Below are 15,438 nucleotides of genomic sequence, written 5' to 3'. Positions count from 1 at the left end.
CCATTGTGTTCCTGTATGTGAGAATCTATCATTATAAAATGTACTATAAACTTTGTATTTAGATTCTCTATTGCCAGAGCTTGGAGTGGACATTATAATATATATATATATATATATATATATATATATATATATATATATATATATATATATATATTGCTTTTAGGGTCAAAGCATGCAGTGCCTAAATTGAAAACAGCCTTGTGCAGTGAACAATTACATACAGATTAAATAGACTAGGTATTATCATAGTGTCAGTATTCATGAATATGACAAACTACATTTGAACATTGCTGGCTTTAATGCAGGCGTTTAACCAGCTGATGCTGGTGATAAATGTTCTAAGCAAATTTACAACTTAACCTGAATAATAATAATAATAATAATAATAATAATAATAATAATAATAATCCTTCATTAAAAATACACCACATACAAAATGATTAGTTCGCAAGGGCAGTCCTGTAAATCACACTGGAATTGTGTTATTCATTTTTTAACCTGACCTTTCCATTTTACATGTTCCTTATTGAACCCCTGCTTTTAATTGTTTCTGTTTAGAATGAAAAGGTACAAGTACAGCCTTGGGGGCTATTTTACAGCATGACAATCCCAGGTGTAAACTGGTGAAGTTTATATATTGCTTATGCTTATATGTTTTGCTTCAAAAGATACCAGGCTGTAGCACTTAAAACTTTGCAGTGGGGAACTCCCTGGAGCTGCAGAAATAGGGAAGCTACTCTATAGATTTCTCTCTAGCTTGCCATTAGATATAGGAAAAATCTTCAGAAACAAGGCAGTTTGGTTTTTTATTTAAAATGATAAACTACCCCGGTTTCTTTCCAAGACTAAGGTGAAGAAAACAGGCAATTACACTAGTAAAATGTTTTGCAATTTAAAATATTGTGTATCCATTTAGTTGCTGCAACCAAACAATCAGCTGCTAAACATTAGGAGTCTTATTTGCATTCCTGTCGTGTATCCCTGTCCTAGTGGTACTGGAAAGGGATGGAGAATGAAATCTCTCCTTAGTCTATAGTGTAAATTCAAAACTTCCATTTAAATGGATAAAGGGAATGAAGAGGTTCCATCTTTAAAGAGGACATAGAGAAAGAGCTTGCCATTGACCGTCTTATAGCCTTACACTGTTTGTGACAATAGGTATAATTTCCTTGAATTTAGTTCTTTTTTAAATGGTGTGTTTTCTTTGGACTCAAAATTACTGTTCCAAAGAACTACAAAATAAATCACCTTTTGAGTGTTTTTAAAATGCATTCCTGAACACTGCTAGATTATTTGATTACATGTACCAATATGCGCCCAAACTAAAATTAATTTGATTACTCACTTGCTGACACTGTCCCATTGTACACTGCCGGAACAAAGCCCATGCTGTGCCTGTGAGAGCGTTTTGGAGAGTAGCGCACCCACTCGTAGGGTTCTGGGGACTGTTGTTCTTCTTTGGCATAATTCTGGACCTTTGGATGAAGACCAAAACTGTCAGAGTGTTGGCAAGGCTCACAGTTCTCCTGGGACAAGAACACACATTAATGCACAACCTCCAAAGCAAAAAAGAGACAACTACCGTAAAACTTCAATTTAACGTCTCTGGCGTTTATTTACAATATTTGCCAGCAGGCCCGGCGCATATTTGAGACAGACGATTATTTGAGTCCAGTGTTTATATTAGATCACTAGCTTCACATGCTTCATGCGGTCATTGAGAAGCCGTTAACACACAACCTTGTAGCAACATTGCAACTCATTTTAAACATTCCAGCAACTTTGTTAAAAGGTTGTGTGTCAGTGCGAACTAAATAACAGTTTTGTTTTATAAGAACATTACATTGTATTGTACACCCTTAAGTATAAGGCGAAAGTATTATTACATCTTTTTATATGCACTGGTTAACAAGGATACGGTATGCAAAACGTTGGGAAATGAACAAGCAGAAGTATGAATTTGTATTTAAAAACGGAATTAGATCTACCTTTGTTAATAACAACAACAGTTAAATCCACTAAAAGACAGCCCTGTAGATATCAGAATTTTTTCTTGAATATACGAAAACAATCATAGCACTGTAAGCTGAATCCTCTCTAGACTCTGATGTCCCTTTAAAGTAATTAAAAAATGACAGACTACATGATAAACAATTTGCCAAAGAAATGGATTTGCATTATATATTTTGAGCTTCTAGCATTTTAGCATTTTAGTGTAAAATAACCAGTAAAAAGATATTGTTGCCTACTTGAAGTGTCGGAACAAGCATGGGCAAAGGAGTCAGCTTATGCCTCAAAGCAGGGGCTGATTTTGGTCTGGGTCTCTTGACTTCTGGCTCCTCAACTCTCTGATGACCAACATCCTCATCACAGGATTTCCTTGAAGAGATAACATTGCAGTCCATACTTCCCTCGAGGATGTAATGGTTGCCATTCCTGTCACGGCCCTCATGGGCAAGCTCTTGTTTCGTTTCCATGGTGACAGGGGACTGGGCCGGGCTTGTGGGAGGTGATCCTGTAGTTATTGTGGAGTCTGAGGCAGAGCTGGTCTGCGGTTTGTGTTTAAACTTGAAGGAATCACTCCTTGTCGGTGGTGTTGGAGGAGTTGCTGCTATCACTACCTTTGAAGCCTGGGGTGAATGTGCTGGTAACTGCCCAGGAGATAAATAGTCGATTTTTGAGGGGGTTTCTGGTCTTTTAAATGTATCTGCATCAAAAATTGATTTCCTCTGTTTCTCTGGTATCTTAAATATAGATAGCTGTGCAGTTTCTGATGAAACATCAACTATCATTTTTGGCCAAGTGCCACTGCTGTGCTTAGGTCCGTGGCCTTTTTCTAGGGTAGTTTCAATCATGATGCAGTCAGCAACTGTGGGGTCAAAGTTGAATTGTCTTTTTTCAGCCTCCACAATCCCATAGCCATGGTCTGGGAACATATTTGCACTCCTGGAGCCCGGACTGTGCCCTGCATTCCCGTGGCAGGCGTGCTGTATAGACCTATGAGAGTTTGTATGCAGAGAGCCAGTGGAGAACGGTTTGTGGTCGCAAAATGAAGTTTCTTCAGAATCACTCCGATCTTCTTTCCCATCCACAGTGTCTGGGTTGAAAATGTCTGTCTGGGTCGAGCTGTTGTGTTTCAAGTTTCTGCTATTCCTCACGTGTAGCTCAGAGGAGTGAACCCTACAGTTAGATGTTTTCTCGAAGTCTCTCAGGTTTTCAAATATGTTCTGCCGAGAAGAACTCTGTGGGAAAAACTACATAAAAAAGTGCAAAGAGGCCTTAAGTGCCTTTACAGGAACTATACCTAAATATAGGTTGACTGACTTTTACCACTGGACAGTTTAATTTAAGAAATCTCTCTACAACATTTATCCACAATTCCTCACTAGGAAGGTGATGAATATAGCATGCCCAGGCATTACCACCCAAGCAAGATTTGTACCATTTAGTTTTTCTATCTCGCCTACCTACTGCATTCAAATGTGGTATCAGGGTAACTAATTCGAAGGAGTTTCTATATCTAAATGAAGATTAACTTTAATATTCACCTTCATCAGTGACAGACTTAGAGAATCCCTGCAGTTCTGCAGCAAAGCTTCACATTCAGTCAGCGTTTTGTTATCTAGTGCAATTCCATTAATCTGGGGATAGAAAATTAGAATCACTGTACTGCATACATCATATGAAGATCCCTTACATTTCTGATTTGTTGAGAAAAATGTATTTCAAGCAACACTACTTTAATTTAAGTCCACAGCCCATTTAGCTGGATATACTTTATTCTATAGGGTACTTCCTACAAAACCAGGATAGGACAAATTGTATAAAAGGTATCCTCATACTTACAGCAACGAGTCTGTCCCCCACAGAAAGAGATCCCTCCCTAGCAGCTGGACTGCCAGGTACAATAGCAGCCACAAAAACTCCACTCTCCAGGCTGATTCCACTATCTGAAATAATGACAACGGAACACTACTGTACTACCCTGTAATCACAGCATTACATTTTCACAAGTCATTAAGCAGTCTTTTTTGACAAAATATCTCACTTAAAATCGCATCATTATATAATATTTTAGTGTTAACCAAATTAGACACACCTTACTCTGAAGCATGGACACTTAAGATGCAGTGATACTTAATATTCCCTGGATATTATTGTTAATTAAGCACAGAGAATTACTTTCTTATGAGTAGTGGTGGGAGAGGGGTAGACAAATACTATATAAATGACACACATTCATTAACATTAACTTTGTTATGCACTGCAAATACGATATGCACATGAAACTAAAGGTTAAAATACATAACTTGACATAAAACCTTGGAAATGTACCTTTGTGTCCCACAAAGGGAATGTGTACAGGTGTTACAATTCTTCCGCCTAAAGACTTTCTTCTGCGGACAACCATATTGATTACTCCTCCTCCATTAAGCACTGCTTTGATAACCTGTTTCCTGTCTTTGTTAGCAAGGTCCACATCATTTATTTTCAAAAGCCAATCATTCACTCTGGGGGTAAAAAAGGAGGGGGATTTTAAAAAAACGCTTACAATGACAAAAGTTACACACATCAAAGAAAATCAAATTGCTGTAAACAAACATTACAAATGAAAGATTATCACCTTAGTCTTCCATCTGCAATACTTCCTTTATCTACCTTGGTAACAAATATTCCAGAGTCCCCCGGCACATAGGGCTCATTCACCCCCTCAGCCACATCAAACCCAAGTGCTTTCAAATCCATATCTTCCTGCATCAGACAAATATGCAGAACATGACATACCAAATCTTTACTCAGAACATTACGTGCACAAACCCTATTCGTTGTAAACAGAATAATAACCTAATCTAAAAAGTATACACATTAATTTACCCTATCTTTTTCAAATTCTACCACTTCAGTCTCCCACTCCAGCGAATCTGTATCGATAGCTGAATCGTGCGAGTTGTGAGCCATCAACTGTCGAAAACGAGCCTCTTTTTCTAATTGGTTCTCCATCTTCTCTCTTAGAAATAAAGCAAAATGTAAGACAAAAGAAATGTATTAAAATAACAAACACTATTTTGTTTTGACCAGGTAAACTTATCAAACCATCGATTTGCTGCCGACTACAGACTTCTTTTTATACATGTGATACAAAAATAAATGTTTCAGCTCTAGTAAAAAATAATAATATCCATGATCATGCCAAAATAGAGAATGTTGTTCAGTGGAATGTATTTCAGCAGATGGCTGTTTGTAGGTGTCTAGTAAGTACTGAAGGCTTAACCCGCCTTTGAAGCACAGATGCCAGGGTCAGAGTGCCAAAAGAATAAGAGAAAGATTGCACAAAAGCCTACTGAAATACAGTCTAACTGCTTTGGAAGAAGGACAGAAAATCTTCTAACTCGCGTTCACAGAGGTCACTCATATTGCTTGATAAATTATTATTTAAAAATGATTGAAAACTTGAAAAATAGCAGCTTAAGACTGGGATTCTGCCTCTCTAGTTGAATGCTATAGACAAGGTTCAAGCATGTCAAAAACAAGTATCTTATAAACTTACTTTAATTCCTTGAGCTCCCGCACAGAATCGTTTTTCTGTTTCCTCATATCATCGAGATTACGAAGAGCTTCTGCCAAGTCACTCACCGCTCTGTCTCTTTCTCTTCTCAGGTTATCACACAGGGTTCTAGAGGAAAGACAGCAATACAACAGAACATTCTCATAAATGTGCACCAGAACATGTTGCTAATCTGTTTTGTAAAGTACATGATTAAGGTAAATCACTTGAAGCTCTATACAACAACGCCACCCCGACACAACTCATTTGGTTAACTTGTATATTCCACAGAGATAATACTGCAGTTATTTAAATACATAAAGTACATGTTTTTATTATTAAATAACTGTTTGAAAGGATTACCATAGTATAAATGAACATTTCCTATATTATTAGAGTGGTCTGCAGTTCTGAGTTGAGTTTTTGTTTTACTGCAATGTTGAGAGTTAACTGGATACAGTTCACTCCACTGGGTACTAAAAAATAAAAATACATGCTTGCATACTACTGGTCATACCATTTCAAAACATAAAATAATTTATTTCAATATTGATGCCTATTTTTTCCTTTTCTGGAACTTTGTAAAAAAATAAAATAAAAAAACTAAAAACAAAAAACAAACACCTTATGCTTTCTCTTTCTGCCACAATCTTGTCCCGTTCTTGAAAGGCCCAGTCTCTCCGGCACTTAGCCACTTCTGCCTCCTGCACAGCCTCTTTCATTTCCTGGGCCATGGCCTCATACTGCTTCCTGAGCATCTCAATTTCTTTATTTGCTCTTTCCATGTCCATTGTGGCAGAATCTTGCTTCTATGGTTTGAAATAAATAAATAAATAAATAAATAAATAAATAAATAAAAAAACAGATGTGTGTTAAAAATGTATTCATGATGTTCTCTCTACCAATTTTAATAATTTACATTGCATTAACCCAGTACCAAATTTTAAATAATATGAGCTCGGAGTAAAAAGTAAACTGTGATTTAGAACACTGTGGCATTACATTGACATACAGTATCACAATGAAACACTAGAGGGCAACATTGAATATCATAAAACAACAAGCTGTTTGGCCCTTCAATAGATTTGTTCACCTGCCATTCTAACAGTCACTTATTTATTAATATCAAGCAATACATTTATCTGTGAATTATTAAATCAAGTATTTGAACTTGCCAGATCCTGATCACATGACTCACCCTGCTCCCCTCACAGCAGTGCCTTTACTTGAGTCACCGGGGAATCATGAGAGCTTTTGTGGAGTTTTGGGTTCAACTCTGCTTCTGATTAAATTAACTTCAAGCATAACAGACATAAAATTATTATCTACTAGGTCCCCAAGCAATATGTATGCCATTTTGATGGCGAGGGTCAATCCAGACCAGAACACATTGGCAATGACAGACGGTGGCTAAAATTAATTTGACTTGACTTGCTGCGGGTGAACTTACAGCTGCTCCACACCGATCTATCCCAGCAGGTGTCACTGCTAGGCAGACTGATGGGGGAAGGGGATTAAGTTGGAAAAACTGGACGTAAATACTCCGATTTTAAAAATAGCAAACAGCACTCCAGACAGGGAGCCAGTAACCACACTGTCTGTACACATTGTGCAAAGCGAAGCGAAAGTGTCTGGCAATCATGTTTAACTGCTCTCTCAAATGTTATCCTTTGTGTCCGTTTACTACATTCCTCCATAGTTTGGTCTTTTGCTCACTCCACTTTTTCCGAAAAAAGTTATTTCACATTGAGACAATAAGGGAAGCACCTTTTATAACTTTGGGTGATTAAAGAATGTAACATTTTTATAAGACAGGTATGAAACGTTACTAACCTGCCTGGCTTGGTAATACTCCCTCAGCAGCTGGTCTCTCTGGTTGATGGCTTCTGTCCTCTCTTTCCTGGCCACGTCTCGCTCTTCTTTTACAGTTTCAATGTCTTTACAGGCCTGGTCAAGCTCCTTTTGGGCCTCTGTCTTGTCCTTTACTTCATGGCAGTATTTTTCTAGTAACTCGTTCCTCTCACAAATTGCACAATCTCGCTCCACTAATGCCGAATTCAGCTCCTTAACATATGAATAGGAAAGCTTTTTAGAAATAACTGAAAATCAAAACAGTTCACTACAGGGCAGTGCGTTGACATTAACTCTTTCAGCACTGCAGGTCAAGGAAAAATAAACTCACTGCAAAACAAAATACCAGATTACTTTTCTTAGCCCTGAGTATGCCCCAGTATTATTTTTGTATGACTTATTTTCATGCAAGACAAAAACTAGTCATTGGTTATAGTATGGTTGTTTTTTGTTTTTGTTTGAAGTTACTGCGTGCTGAAAGACTAACATTAGGACTAATGGAGTATTATCATTTAAGCTACAGTGGATTGCTTTGCTGATTCAAGCCATACCTGTCGAAGTGCTTCCATTTCCTCGCTGGCTACTTTTCTTTCACAGGAGGTGTTCTTAAGTTTTGCTTCGGCTGCCTCTAGCTCAGTTTGTAGCTTGTCCACCTCTTTGATGACCTGGTCTCTCTCGCTCATAATGAGGCGGTATTCATTAAACACAGAGTCCCGCTCTTCTTTGTATTTCTCAGCATCCTTCACTGCTTTCAGCTGAAGAGTTTTGTACCGCGTCGCCTCAGACTGTAACCGCTCCATTTCCCTTTGCAATTCTTTATTCTGTGCCGTGGTTTTGGTTAACTCTTGCTGAATCGAGTCAAATCTGTAACATATAAAATATAGGGACAAGTTATTGAGTGCCACATGATAAATTTTCACACACCTTGTCAAGGATGGAAATAACATATTGTTGATTTAGGTATGATCCTAAAGGAGGTCACCATAATCTACATCTTCAGTATGTAAAATAGAATCTCATAAATGCTCATGCAGTTTTTCATTAAAAATTAAGACTTATCCAAAACGTTATCTAACAGTATCTAAAAAATAGCTGCATGTTAAATCTAGGTGACCAGGTTTAAATTTTGCCTGGTATGCAAGACACTAATTTACACGTACTTTCTACTGTCTGCTGTGGCAGTTTGATGCACCGCTTCCTCATTTTATTAAGTTTAAATCAATAAAATCATTCAGGGCTTACAATATTAAAGTTTGTCCCACAAAGTAGACAATATACATTTCTCTTTCACACTATTGCATCTTAAAAATAATAAATAAAAAAAAATAAATAATAATTCAACAATTATATGTAGGATGACAACATAATCCAAAAAACTGGATAAATGCACCGATTTTCACAGGTGTCAATTTCAATTTCAGGCAAGTCCAGGAGAAAACTGCTCTCTGCTATTAGACTACCCATTCCTGAAATGACATTGTGGCAAATGTGAAAGACCTAGATTAATATGACTGAGTGTGTGGAAAATGGCAATTGTTCCCACTGTTCTATAAATAGAACATTACTAAATCTCAGCATGTCAGGAGCATGTCCTAGCATTCATTTTTCCTACGTAGATTTCTGGGTGTTTGAGGGGAGGAAAAACAACTCTACTGTCAGTGTGACAATTCTGGTTTCTTATTTACCCAATCTTTATTTTTGCAACCAATTTTTAATGTAGAAATAATTAAAAAACTACTACAATTCTTTGACAAACAGTTGACAATTTTAATATCAGTTCTGTAGGCGATTCTTGTATAAAGTAGAAAATAAAAAAAAATACATTTTTGATTTCTTTTCTCTCTCAGTTGTCTTAAGGTATAATGTATAACCACCTCCTGCTGCAAGTTCCTAGTCATAGCACAGATGTCAACGTAGACAGCGACAAAGACTTCTCATCAAAAGGTTTGTCAAAGAATCGTACCAGTTTCTATTTAGTCTCTCTACATAGCTGACAATGGAGTGTTTATTTTACAGTTCTGGTACCTCCTTAGTGAAGAAGAATACTGCTGTTGGTAGTGCATAGCCGTGTCTCTCTGTTTCATTATAACGTCAAGCTGTTTCTGAAGACGTCGATTATCCTCCTCAGCCTGCTCCAGCCGACTCAGATCTGTGTTGTGGCTGGCGATCTTGTCGTTGTACCGTTTTCTTAGTGCATCGTAGTCTTTCTTTACACCCTCCAGCTTGTCCATGCAAGTGTCGTACAGCTGGTTAAGGATCTCCGATGACCCATTCTCCCTCAACATCTAAAGAAAACCAAACATTCCTTTAGTACTTTGCAGTAAGATACACTCCAGTGGAAAGTATGCATGTAAAATACATCAATGGCTCTTAACAGGAGTAGGTTTTAGTGCTACACCCTTCTTTACACCTCTGTTTTGTTGATGTATCTAAATGTTAAATGTAGAAAGAGCAGATCACAGATAAACAGGACTTTAGAGTAACTGGAATGCTGCAGTGTTATACAGAGATATATGGATCAGATAATACTCCTTACGGATTTGTTTAACAACAATAAAGGGGCTTATATTTTTAAACTTGAATGTCTCCATTCTTTATAAGGAGCTTAGATGTCATTCATTGTTACTGCTGTGCTTGAGGCAATGTTTTGAAAAGCATGAACACCATGAACACTATTTATATTCTCATAAATGGACCATCACAAGTAAAACAATACTATACAAGTCCTACAATATTAGTCAAAACGTTTTTTGGTGATACCTTTCTAAAGGATCAGCTGAATATGTATATAAAAAGCACTAGCTTTCGATACCATAAATTCTCTTCTTTGGGTGTTAAGATGAATCAATAAATCCCATTAACATGACAATAGCCCTTACCATACCCATAGCTGTGCACGGTTGCCATTCAATTTGATTTACAGTTAGGCCAGTAGATGGCAATATAACACAACAACCTTAAAGCATCAAGGATCTCCTAAAAACATGTTTTACATATATACAACTAGTGAAGTCAGATACTCATTCTTAACCTAAGTAAAATGGTATATTTTCCTGTAGATTAGTTTTACAAAACGTATTTACATTGAATTGTGTGAAGCTTATTTGTACTGCCACCAGCCTGTAGATTAACTCCCTGTGAAGCAGGTATTAGACACCACTTCAAGCCCTTTTTGCAGCAATGGGAGTTTCCCATTTCAGATGGGGTGAACATAAAGTCTAGAAACCTAAATGATCTACAGAGGAATGACAAGGGACTTACAACAATGTTATGGTACAGTAAGAAATGTGTTCTGTAGACCCAGAAAAGTCACATGGACCCAGTATGGCAGCCATATTAGGGAAGGCCAATGTCAAGGTCGCCAACAAATGTAGCATCCAGTGTGAACCTTTCAAATATGAAGCAAGTACCTCAGTCTCATAAATGAGCCCCTGACCTGCTGTGGCAACATCTGTATAAAATTACTGCCAAAAAATGGTTGATTTTTCTTGTATGAAAACCATGATTTTACTTGATATTGAGAATAGAGTATGAAGCCAGTATCTCAAAAGTGTTTATAATTCATAAACTAAAAAGACAAATAAACAAACAAAAAAAAAATGTGTCAGCAAATGTAGGTTTGCATTGTCCTGCAAGGAATTTCCCCAATGCGGAAAATGGTTTATGACACATAAGTGGTTGAAGCAGTAGAGGCAGAATGACAATTACAGAGAAGCTCCCCTCAATGTAAGCTTTAGTCTAAATGTTAGTGTCCAGCAACTGCAACTGACAGTCAAATTGAAATTGAAAGGAAACTTGTCCGAAATGCAGAAGTTTTACAAGGATTTATGGTCACTGGTGACTAAAAATAAATGACAGCTTTGGTTTGCTGTCCACCTAAAATATGTGGCCTTTTAAGAGAAAACATGTTCTTTTAAAACACTTTCCGATTTAACACTTTCAATCTACCAAAATAAAATGCTGATACATGAAATTAGTTTTGTATCGTACTGAAAAAGTGAACGAAAGCCTTTAGAAATTTTTTAGCCCTTTAATATCTCTGGATACCGACTTAAAAGGGGATTGTACCGCTTTTAGATGGTAGAGAATACAAAAAGGACAATCTCTGTCTTTTGTGGTTTGCTTTGACCTTTAGGTCTATCAAATGACTTCACTGTTTGCGGAGTCCCTGCTGTTAAAGACACACAATTCCACTTAAACTTGACACATGGGTTTCAATATTCACACTCAAACAAAAAATAAAAAACCTTCCTGGTCAAGATTTGTTTTTATGCTGCTGTTGCAAGTTTCACATTTTTCTGTGTGACAACAGTTCCAAAAAGACTGTTTTGCAACTTGTCATTCTGTTGTCTTGTCTTTCTTCTTAGTCCATAAATTCTTCTAGTAAAAACTACCCCCTGGGGATGTGACAACCAAACTGCTACATACAGTTCAAAATGGCTCATTCTTTTACCCCTGCAAAGCTTTTTTGTTCTGTTCTGAACTTTAAAAACATTAATCAAACAAGCAGCTTTGTTCTAACTGAATAGAGGCTGTGAACCTGAAAAAAATAGGGCTGATTCAATCATTCCTTTAACCTTTCACTGTCATTAGCACTAAAGTGAATTAGTCATATATTACTATCTCTCCAAACTGAAAAGGACAAGTACCGCGAGTCCCTTTAAGCAATGCAAGTAATATTCAGAGATGGCAAACAAATGATAAATGAGGCAGTGCTGCACTCATGAAACTGACATGGTTTTTAATTAAATGAATGAACTGCATTTAATATGCATTCATTTCAAATATAATTAAACCTGTCTTTGAACACCTTCATAACATTGCACCAAAGTACATCAATATCATTTTACAATATGCCCAGGACTGGTTGCTTTGGGAGATCTGATGTGTGGTGTGCTTTGTGGTCAACGTTAAACTAGCTTTGGGACATGAAGTGTCAAAATTCAGATTAGTTTACAATACCAGGATTTCACATTCAAGAAAGTCACTCTTACAGACTTAAAGAACTACAATAACCCTATAAATCATTCCACATAATACCAATGAGTTTAAAAATGCATGGAGGTACCATATTACAAACAAATAATGGGCTGTGAATGAGAATTGTATGTAAAATTGATATGTGCAAAAAACCTGTATTCTAGATATGCCCTGAGGTTAAAACAGTGATTCCTGACCACCAACTGTAATGGAACTCAATGAAAGAATCATCAAACACAGCTGTGTACCAACTGTAAAGAAGCTATTTCAAGCATGTGTCTGTATCATTGATATGGCCAATATGTGGCAGTGAAATGCCTAATTTTTACTGGTCACAAACAAAGTAGTGTTTTAAAACCTATTTTATTGAAGATCATTTGGTTCTTTACTTGCTGGTTATACTTCATTTTGAAATATAGAACAATGGTTACCTTCTGCTGCTAATGCTAATAAAGAGTTAAGCAAATTTACTGTATAAAACAAAACAACCAGTAACAGCATTCTGGTGTGTTTCTGGCTAATTACAAACAATCTAAATACTGTAATTTTCAAAATACCATAGGCACTCTTACACATTTTATAAGAATCTTAGTTTGTTACTGTATATACAGATTGAGCTGTATACTTGGTTCAGCATTCTATATGGTATTTTAGATAGAGAATTATACAGGGGTGAGACTTATACAAGAGATATAACCTCAGGCTGCTCAGTCATGCATGCTATACACAGGGAAAATGTTATTGTCTACACATTTCTGCAAGTCTAAAAACAAGTTAATTCTTACATGCATTTAGGACATTAAACAACCCCCACATTGTACCTGTTGTTGCTGTATCCTCAGGTCAGTGACCTCCTTCTGGTCCTCGTCGTGCAGTCTCTTGAGCTCCTCACAGCTCTGTTTGAGGTGGTTGTGTTCCCGTACTAACTGGGAACTCTCTTTCTTCATGGCATCCATCTCCTCCTTCAGTTGGGACTGGTCACTTAAAAGGCGGCTGTGCAACATGCTGTCAAAACAAAAATAAACCTCTTTCATCATGGAGCGCTTGGTTCATTTACAAGGTAAATCCAGGGAAAGTCAGCCAAAAAATGTCAGGCATTTTCAGTTCATCAATACCTTTCATGTTTCTCTAAACCCAATTAAAATATGGTTTGTGTGAAGAGAAGACTCCAATCGACTGAACAGAATTCAAAACACATACTTAAGAGATCTCTACCACCAAGCCTGGATTTTCTTCTACTGGAATGGGCCATTTTATAAATCATAAGGCACTTCAAGGTTTGCATTACCGCATAAGAATAATAATAATAATAATAATAATAATAATAATAATATGTACCAACAAAGCAATTACAGCAGAATTCATATATCAGGATATAACTTATTGAATTACTATTTAAATCCTCCCTATAATTTCCATCTGAGCTCTGGCTGATGATCCGAACTGATTATCCAGTATCCTGATGTAACCTCTGAACAGGACAAGAAAAACATTCAATTGCAGCAAACACCAACATTACAGTAAATGTATTCATGGTAGCTATTGTGCTCACCACACAGCGCTTGTTTGTTTTCAGAGGAAAAAAAAAAAAAAAAAAAGAAAAAACAGCTTAAAGCTACAAATTGTCATGAATGTCTGTTTGACTGAATTTTTTACACCAGCAGAACCCAGGCTGATCCTTTAAACCTTCCCTCCTGAGGCCATTTCAAATAAACGCTCACAGATACATTTGATGTTTGTGGTTATCTGTTTATTATTGAATTTTTTATATTTTGTATTAATCCAAACAAACAGAAAAATATGGCACATTTATTCACAGAGCTGAATATTGCAGACACCAATAAAATATTAAAACAACTAATTTCTAATAAATAAAGATTAGAGAAATAAGCCTGGGGAAAAACAAGGTGGGCACCCTCCAATTACCATAGAACATATTTTATTATGAAAACATGAGATGGTTAAAATGTGTAACGGGACATATTCAGCTCCATTGTAATCTCAGTCATGATTTAACATGGATTGGAGACAGCCTGGCAGCAAACCAGGTTAAATTTCAGCTTCAATTTACTACATACACACTTACGGAGGACAAATACAGCGCAAACATACTGCCAAAGAACACTATGTTTGAACTGCAGTTTGATCCCGCTTGGCCGGGTCACTGTTACAAATGAGAACTTGTTCTCAACTGTTTATCTGGTTAAATAAAGAAATTGATTGATTGAATAGACGCTACTGCACTTACTGGTAGAAATCTGCCTCTTTGACTGCCTCCTCACATCTCTTTAGTGTCTTGGTGTGCTGGTTCTGCAGAGACTGCAGGTCTGCCATGGCCTTCATGCACTGCATCTTGAGATGTTCATAGTCATGACTTGGTTTGGAATTGGGCCTGTCCGAGAGAGAAAACACACAGGTAGTGAAATAAACATTACGAGGTGGCTGAGACTCAAGCTCTTCATTCGTTTTTCTCATTACACCCTCTTGTTTAAAATCCAAATGCATAACGAATTATAGATATAATTTATAGGAAAGAGTAATGCAGCCTGGTACCACTAAGTACATACGTGCACCAGCTCTTCTGCTCAACTTCTCCTATTCTATTAATTACTGGTATGAACTTAATACTCAGATTGACTGCAAACATCTAAAAAGGGTCTTTTTAAAATGAAAAAACATATTTAAATACCATTTTTGAAGCTTTAGTTAGCTACATACTGTAGTGGTTTCTCAGTTTTCAAGGAACATTCACTTTACAGTGCAATGCATTTATAAAGTCTGTAATTAAAAGGGCACATAAGGACTTTTTATTTTACTGTGTTACATGTTCCCATGTGTTGCTACAACTGTTTACGTGAGGTGTGTGTATTGTTTTAATTATTTTTTTTTTTTTACATTTTGACCACTTTTTTAAACTTTTAAATTGCATTCCCTGCCTCAAGATGGCGTCTCATGTACCAGCATGGACCTCTCAGAACTACATTTCCCATCATCCTCCTGCTCACATATGTAACAGATGGATTTACCAGTGAGCAGGAGGATGATGGGAAATGTAGTGG

The 15,438-nt window shown here is 36.8% G+C and overlaps 1 protein-coding gene across 6 annotated transcripts in view; it reads right to left on the bottom strand.

The window, feature by feature from the left end:
- The window catches only part of LOC117417995 (disks large homolog 5-like), a 47,869-nt gene that overhangs the window by 14,239 nt on the left and 18,192 nt on the right, over positions 1 to 15,438 (bottom strand). For 3 of the 6 annotated variants that reach the window (XM_058985034.1, XM_058985036.1, XM_058985037.1), the window contains exons 4-17: positions 14,628 to 14,771; positions 13,201 to 13,384; positions 9,425 to 9,684; positions 7,951 to 8,263; positions 7,382 to 7,612; positions 6,173 to 6,357; positions 5,552 to 5,677; positions 4,879 to 5,011; positions 4,628 to 4,755; positions 4,339 to 4,514; positions 3,850 to 3,953; positions 3,552 to 3,644; positions 2,253 to 3,257; positions 1,349 to 1,529 (exon numbers count right to left, since the gene is read on the bottom strand). In XM_058985034.1, the coding sequence (XP_058841017.1) occupies positions 1,349 to 1,529; positions 2,253 to 3,257; positions 3,552 to 3,644; positions 3,850 to 3,953; positions 4,339 to 4,514; positions 4,628 to 4,755; positions 4,879 to 5,011; positions 5,552 to 5,677; positions 6,173 to 6,357; positions 7,382 to 7,612; positions 7,951 to 8,263; positions 9,425 to 9,684; positions 13,201 to 13,384; positions 14,628 to 14,771 (3,263 nt within the window). Of the gene's footprint in view, positions 1 to 1,348; positions 1,530 to 2,252; positions 3,258 to 3,551; positions 3,645 to 3,849; positions 3,954 to 4,338; positions 4,515 to 4,627; positions 4,756 to 4,878; positions 5,012 to 5,551; positions 5,678 to 6,172; positions 6,358 to 7,381; positions 7,613 to 7,950; positions 8,264 to 9,424; positions 9,685 to 13,200; positions 13,385 to 13,494; positions 13,640 to 14,627; positions 14,772 to 15,438 lie in introns of those variants that run through there. The other 3 variants (XM_058985035.1, XM_034030475.3, XM_058985038.1) reach the window with 3 other exon arrangements.

This window comes from Acipenser ruthenus, chromosome 13 (assembly GCF_902713425.1).
Source record: "Acipenser ruthenus chromosome 13, fAciRut3.2 maternal haplotype, whole genome shotgun sequence".
NCBI lineage: Eukaryota > Metazoa > Chordata > Actinopteri > Acipenseriformes > Acipenseridae > Acipenser > Acipenser ruthenus.
Note: the sequence above shows the minus strand (reverse complement) of the source record. Positions and strands in the feature narration are given on the sequence as shown.